At 38.4% G+C, this 8,024-nt stretch overlaps 1 protein-coding gene across 1 annotated transcript; it reads right to left on the reverse strand.

The window, feature by feature from the left end:
- Positions 1-245: 245 nt before the first annotated feature.
- Positions 246-3,272, reverse strand: LOC5514997 (ras-related and estrogen-regulated growth inhibitor). Its single transcript, XM_032384643.2, has 5 exons — positions 2,947-3,272; positions 2,214-2,270; positions 1,897-1,970; positions 1,324-1,449; positions 246-923 (listed from the first exon to the last, which is right to left on the reverse strand). The coding sequence occupies exons 1-5, from the start codon at positions 3,032-3,034 to the stop codon at positions 594-596; spliced, it is 675 nt and encodes a 224-aa protein (XP_032240534.1). The 5' UTR covers positions 3,035-3,272; the 3' UTR covers positions 246-593.
- Between the last annotated feature and the right edge of the window lie 4,752 nt (positions 3,273-8,024).

Below are 8,024 nucleotides of genomic sequence, written 5' to 3' on the forward strand. Positions count from 1 at the left end.
TTAATTGCTCCACGGCAACGGTTACTCAAAGTAGAGTTATACCAATTCAATGTAGAGTTATATAGGAGTAAAAAATACACACGATCTAAAACAAAATGTGATTAAAACAGCGTGTTTGATTCGGGATTAATTCTACGTGCCTCTCGTGCCATGAAATAATGATATACGAATTAGCGAGACCCTTTTAGACCTTGCTACCTAAAGAGTGAACGAGTGTGAGAGAAAAAGCGAGCGACAGAGTTGAATTTAATAGATATATCTATTTTATTTTTATATTTTCACGTTACACTTTGCCTTCTTTAAGGCATGAAATACTAAAATCAATATTTTATCAATAAATGGTTCTAAATAAGCTGTAGTTACTGTGTCTATATACGCAATTTTACATATAATATTACGTTTGACTAAACAACAACTCAGATTGAGGGCAAGTCATGTTATATATTAGACATTTGTTAATGAGTAACGTAAATCGGTTTACTAGCGCTCTTACATTCTAATGTGGGATTCCAGAAAATATCAATACCCCATGGATTATGTTTTAAAATTGATGTGCCTTTGCTGGTATCAGACGATGTCTTTTATAAAGCTTGCTATAAAGTCGTGGACTGTGCTTTTCGTAAATCAAACAGATAATCTACCGATGATCTTTTCTTGAATGACTTGGCCCTTCCCCTCAGCCCCTCCCTTACCCTATCAAGGGCGGAGCCCCTGGCCCTCTCCACATCCCTCTGCAGCCAGGTCTTGATCCCTTCCTCCAGTAACTCCTGTACCTCCACGTAGCCCTCAGATATCGAGACCTGCACGAATAGACCGTCCAGTTCCTGCGCAAGAAAGCGCCCCTCGTATTCTAACACTTGGCTAAGGTGCTTCAGGTCCTTGTTAGTCGCTACAACTATCGTAACAAAGCCCGGGGCTGAAGACTGTCAAGCAATCGAAAGTGAAGATTAAAATACGGCCCGGGGTCAAATGCTTTCAAACAATAGAAAGTTGAGCTTTGGGGTACGATGCGACCCGTTGTTAAACCGTAGAAAGTGAAGTCGACTCGGAAATCAAGGGATAGCCTTGTCCACAGGCTACTCTGTCAGCGCTCTTCTACTCTTTCAGCGCACTTCGGGTTCAAGATGGTGGACGCTCTCGGGCTGAGCAGGCAAATCATGTGGTGACATCACTAAAAAAGCTGGCCGCGCAGAATAAAAGACGCCTGGGGACGAGGCTAGCATAGGGAAGTGCTTAGTCTTTTCTTACCCTGCTGTATTCGCCTCGCTGATTGTCTCTTTCCTAGTCTTCCTCTGACTCTCAACACAGGGAGTTCATACTTGCCTTATTCTGCTGTATACGCCTAGCTAGCCACGCTGCTTCCTCGAATGAGGCCCTGTCTGTGACTGAGTACAGTAAATAAACGATATTTGCTGCTTCTAATAAAGCGTCAACTTTATCCGGTGTATTCTAAGAAACAAAAACAAGTATGACTTTTATGAATTTTTATTTATTTATTGAAATTATTTACGGTTTTGTGGACATAGCCTAGGTTTAAAAAAATTGATTTAAGCAAACAGTTATCCTCTCTCTATATATGCTATTGGATACCTTGGTCTGTTGTGTATATGAGGATTAAAATTGAGAACCAAAACAGAGTCGAAAAATATGCCAACGTTTCGAACATTTTTTCAATCGTTGAAATTAATCGGAGAAAAAGGCTACGTGTGGACGTATACCTTTTTATACTTATACATGTGGACAGGGCCTTAGTGGAATGAACCCTTGGGGCGGATGAAAAGGCTACGTGTGGACGCATCTTTTTTATATGTGGGATTGGCCTGAGTGGAATGGACCTCTTGGGGGATACGTGTGGATATGGCTTAAGTGAAAGAGGCTTGTGAGAGGTGATCTTACCTTGCCTGCCGTGTCTACCACATCCATCGCGATATACTGACCGTGAACTGTCAAATGGTGACGGTACGAAGCTTCTGTCAATCACAATGGTAGTGTTTTTGGGATCACCTGGGGCGTCACTACGTCTTTCTTCAATACGCAAGCCGAACTTAAAACTAGGCGCACGTGACACTAAATAAGGGACCTAAAATTCGTATTAACTATGTATATCCTCATTTTTTTTGTTTGGCTCGTTATAACCAGTTATAAAATCACAAAGGCAGAAACACTACTACTATCTTTAGTGGTGCTCTTATCACATCTTAAACTTATCTTACCTAAGCATGGATCATACTCGCCGATGAATCGCCTCGTGATGAATCTGACCGTCAGTGCTGTCAATAACAGGTACAAAAAGGAGTAGTCACGTGTTATGGACGCCGGCTAGACACGTGATACGAACACCCACAAGACACGGTATACGAACACCCGCTAGACATGGGAAACGAAAACTAGGTAGACACGTGATAAGAACGCCCGCTTGACAAGGTATACGAACGCCCGCTTGACACGGTATACGAACGCCCGCTAGACACATGATACGCACGCCCGCTAGACACGTGATACGAACGCCCGCTGGACACATGATACGCACGCCCCCTGGACACGTGATAAGAACGCCCGCTGGACACATGATAAGAACGCCCGCTAGACCTGTGAAACGACACTCGCTGAACGAACGGTAAACACGATCTTCTAGACACGTCTTACCTTTCTTTTTTCTTTTTCTAATCTTTGATTTAATAATTCTTACAGGAAAACCGTTATTTCTTTTAAAACTCATCCTTTCTTTAAAGCTTACATTTACTTGATAAGGGATGTTCAATCTGTTAAATGTTATTAAAAGTTATTATTGGTGTACTTTCCAACACTTGTTGATAATACGAAGCAAAATAAACATCCAATAAACGAATTATACATGGTAATAAAAATATAAAAATAGCCTTGTAAACGTGTTCTTATGTCTAATGCTCTAGCTAACTGGATAACTGGATCGTGATAATTTCATACCTGACTTCCCGACACCGTCTTTCCCAAATATGACAATGCGGACGTTTTTCACATTTTGATTAGAAAAACTTGCTCGACGTCGCCTCATTTCTTATTTGTCTTCGACTTATTTTTGGTTCCGAGTCTTATTGAAAGAAAGGGAGGTCTTGTCGTTTCGACTGCTCTATTGTTGCTTTTTCGATGAACTCCGAATCGTGAAAAGCTTACTCCACTGTAGATATAACTTTTTCCCGTTAAGTACGTGTGAAAAGAAGAGTAAAAGCTTTGGACAAAATAAACTAGTTCTCCCAAGACAACACAGGTATTTTTATGGGTCAACACGACTAAGATGTAAATATGGAGAGGTTAAATGCAGAGTTTGTCTCTTATTTGGAGATCGAAGCAAATAAAGGGTGGCAAGTTAAGCTGTGTTGTTTACAGAGGGTCTATACCAAGGATTCCGTGGGTTACATACAAGAGTCTTAAACAGCACAGTCATATACTAGATGTACTAGCATAGTTTGGAAAAGGTTCGGCTCGTTTTTAACTAAAATTATCCTCAAGGTATGCTTGCTTTCAGAACAATATATGCCGGGGTTTTTTTTTCACAATAAAAAAATCAACAAAACAATGAAAGTTGAGCTTTATCAACCTCTTATATCTTTTAGCTGTGAGGAGATGAGACAACTAGTTCTACGTACATTAAGCGATATTACAGCAACCCTGTGTATAAGAGTATATAAAATCGTAAAAAGAAACCTGCCTCCTTCTACAAAAAAAAAATTGTCAGGAAATGTTTTACCCGATTGTAGAGGGGTGATTTTTGAGTCGGCAAAATCAGGTCTATTTGGTCTGTTTAGTTCTCTACGCCGTTTTTTTCGGGGTCATGGAAACGAGGGACTGGGGACAAGTTTTTTCTAGATTTCATGTTGCGGTTCGGTTTCCCACGATGATATAAGGGATATTGTGTAGTTCCAGAAAATATCCATACCTCCCTTATTGAGGGGGTCGGAGGTATGACCCCCCCCCCCCACCCCTCTGGAATTTCCGACCCCCTGGAAAAAGATAAATACAGTAACTGTTAAGGAAAAGGGGCATTTTACCCCCCCCCCCCCCCCTCTCCCCTCTGGAAATTCCTGGGCGCCGGAATTTCCAATCCCCAGTGAGTTGCATGGCTAGCCTCTTCCGCAGGCGTTTCTAAACGTTAGAAACCGAGACTGAATCTCTGAGACTCTACAAACAGGGTGATTAGCTTGACAATTTATTGTTTTATTTATAAATAGAAATATGTGCTATGATACAGTTAATTTTTTCATACCGCATTAACAAATCACTAAATGTAGATATATGTATATATAATTATTCATCTTTAAAACGATACATTATTATCAATATTTCGTTAAATATTCGCCCGTCAAGACACATTCTACAAGAGACGGTCGACGACCCTTTTCACTATCCTTAAGGGGGAGGGGACAATAATCCCAAGCGCCTGCGTTTCTTTTCTGCCTGCGGTATCGTAAGGTATGGCCGAGGCGTCTTCTATGCCTTCGACTCGACCACGTATTACTCTGCGATCTTATAAAGCAGTATTCCAGCTACAAACAGGGTGATTAGCTTGACAATTTATTGACTTATTTATAAATAAAAATATGTGCTATGAAACAGTTAACCGAATTCTTTCATCGTTTTGATCTTTGGTACGAGTGTTAAACCTATGGAAACTTCATAAACTGCATCTTTACTGGAGTTTGATGAATAAAAAGGCCAAAAGCAAGGATTTAGTTTTCCCATTCAGTTTCCCCAATTCATTCAATTCATCCATTCCCTATTCACTAAAAGTCTACAAAAATTATAACGCTAAGCATATTTCTATCAACCCTAATGGCATCTGATCTGATAAACATTTGTTGGGGATAGTCTCCTTGGGACTCCAAATCGCAATAAAATGGATAATACGGAGAAAAGATGTATGGTTATTGCGTGTTTTCTCAGCCGGCCGGGTGCGCCATTTGTAATCGCACTGCAGTGTAAATTCAACAGTCAATCTCAGCCTTAATTCAATCCAACATGACTCGCCAATTACTGTAATTACACTTTAATAACACAGCGCAATTCCCAGCTTATGAATGGGGATAACAAAGAAGATATTGTCGTGATTCCACCCTCTTTCATTCACCTGTGTTCGGGGATTTCACCGCTTTATCTTTTTTCACACGAGTCGTATTTAAACCACAATCTCTGTTTTACAATAGTAAGCTTTTCATGGACATTTGGCGCTAAAAGTCCGGCTGCAGACTCGCACAGTTAACCAGGCCCCACCGTGGTTCCAAGCGAAGTATAATTGAGCATGGGCCACTATAAAAGATAATACACTATTACGTCTTGTTTATTCAGCGGGTCAAACATCTGTCCACGGGTAATTTAGAATTGATCTTTCTCGCTCGCGCCGCTTGCTTTAGCTCAATTAAGCACCGCACTAAAGCGCTTATCAGCATTATTCTAAAAGCATAGCAAGCCTCAGTAACCGAAGGCCTTAATTTAAGAGTGAATTTGAGGATTACTTAGTATTTCGACTATGAATATGAGTATACGTCCACAGTTTATAGTTTTGAAGAAAATTGTTCTGAATTGTTAGGAACGTGATTTCGTTACTGTTCGCACGTGGAAAAACTAAACAACCCTTAGTGAAATCACTGCCACACGAGAGGGAAAACAGATGTTTCTGTAGCAAAGAAATTCTTCGTTCTGTTGGGGAAGAAAAGAGAGACATTAAGTCTAACAAAGATTTAAAAAAAAAACTTCTTTTTTAGACCTGTTTAACTGAATTGCAAAGTGGCTATGGGAATTCAATTAGGCCCTAATGATTCGGCGATGTGAGTCTGAGTTTTAGCTTGTTAAATAAAGGCAATTTTCGAGTTAATAAAGGCCTCTCACTGCTGCTAAGCTAAAATGGGCTTGTTTCTTTTAATCTAAAACACGCCATTAAGTCAAACAGAAGATTTAGTAATAATTTGGAGTTTGAAAAATATGAATTACTTACAAAAGCCAAAGTTTATTGTACTTGTTGTGTATGTTTTATGGCAATATAGTTACTTCGAATTAAATACTGTGAGTCGAAGACACAAATGCCATGTGTTCTCTTTTCCTAAAAAATATGTTAGAGTTTAATAAAGAACTATCTAAACTATCAAGATAATCGTTGTATTTGTGTTTCTCATAAAAGAAGCGAGACGGAAGTCATATGTTTACAAAACGCCGCAAGCAACCAAAAACGGTTCAATCATAAACAATTTACGCTTTTTAAATGAATAATTTCAAGTGAAACTAGATAGGATTTAACTATAACCTAACAAGCTTTCACAAAAGGTTTCCAAGAAAAAAACTCTGAGCAAGATCCTACGTTAGCGAATTCCATTTTCACTAATAATGAAAGTTTCTCACGTATTTGTTTGGCAAAGTTTGTTTTTAGTTCCGGTCGACACCTGCATTTGATCGATTAGTATTCAGGTTACCGTGAAAGAGTTTTATTAGGCAAATGGAGCTCGACACTTAGTATGCGATAAGCTTTATCAAGACCTTTGTCTAAGTGTTACTTAAAAAGAAAACTTGGACTGTGACTTCTAATATTTGGGCGCACTACAGTTTAAAACCCAAGCAAAGCTTAGATTTTCGTTTTTTTAAAGGTTAGCGTAAAATTAACAAATAGAAGTTATTTCATTTTGTAAGCTGAATAATCTAAGTGATTATTCCAACGTTGCCCATTTTAAGTGAGCCAGAGAGTCAGGAATAAAAGACATAAAAAGGGGACAATTGGTTTCTCTGAAAATATATTTGATTTGTGTTTCAATAACATACGAGGAGCAAAGTAAGATAAAATAAAAGAACAGCTACTAGGACTGGAATTATATATATTTTTAATTTTTAAATTTGTGTAGGCAGATTTTATACTTACATTTTTTTAATCTCCATGGCAGTTTAAGGGAATATATATAGTTCAGCTAAGGAAGGTGTACGTCCACAGAAGGCTGATTAAAAAAAAAAAGAACCAAGAGTAGAAAGTTAATTCGTACTTTACACTAATATTTAGCTTTTGCAGTGCTTTGATCCCTGTACACAGCGTAAAAACTATGACTCTCGATAGCTCATCCACGGTAGCGTCATCCTTATGCTAACTTGAACCCAAATAAATTTCCCTTGAATAAGCTTCACAAATTTAACGCTTTTATTTTTACCCCTGTCACTCGGAACTTTCGAAGACTCGAAGTGATTTCTTTTTCCCCTTCGTGTGCATTTCTCAACATGTTTGCCTCCTTAAAGATAATCAAAATTAATGTTGAAGAAATAACCATTTGTTATAGCCGTTCCTTAGCTTTTTTAACTTTCTCATATTCTAAAGAACACTTCATTCTTGTTTGGGAATATTCTTCTTTATATTCATTATTTTTATATTCATTTGACATTTCCAGAAATCCCCCGATACCTCGAGCTACACATAACTTGAAACAACGTATGATCTCCCTTAGAGGTCCGAGTCTTCAGAAGGCGTCTGAAGCGAATCTTTTTCATTATTATTTTTATTTTAATAATGTAGGTCTTTTTTTCACTGCAACCATTTAGCATAAGGTTTTCATGGATCAAACAAACTTGCAGCTTGGGGACAAGAAGGAAAACGGGGAGATGCGCGCGCATACACAAATGTGCCTAAAAATTATCTTCTTTTCTTCGACGCTAAACATCCTATCGTTGATCTAGTCATATTGAAGCTTATTTTTTAAAGTTTGATTTGGGATCAACTAAACACTAAGAATTCTCGTATTTGTTGTCTCGGCTTGGACTCAACCACTTTTAAGTGCACTTTGTACAAAGACCATTCAGTTCTACGACACTTGTTTCGATAATTTGTACTGGGCATTCACACAGGAGTATAATCGCCGTCTTTGCCATGGTGTTTTGTAGTCAAAACAACAGAGTATTAATAGCACCCTTTTATGTATAGAAACATGTACAGGGAATTCTAAAAAGTCACTATAAAAACTTATACAAAAACTCTAAAAAAATAGTCTAAAAAATCATCCTTAAAGGTTATTGACTAAATA

This window comes from Nematostella vectensis, chromosome 6, assembly GCF_932526225.1.
Source record: "Nematostella vectensis chromosome 6, jaNemVect1.1, whole genome shotgun sequence".
Taxonomy (NCBI): Eukaryota; Metazoa; Cnidaria; class Anthozoa; order Actiniaria; family Edwardsiidae; genus Nematostella; species Nematostella vectensis.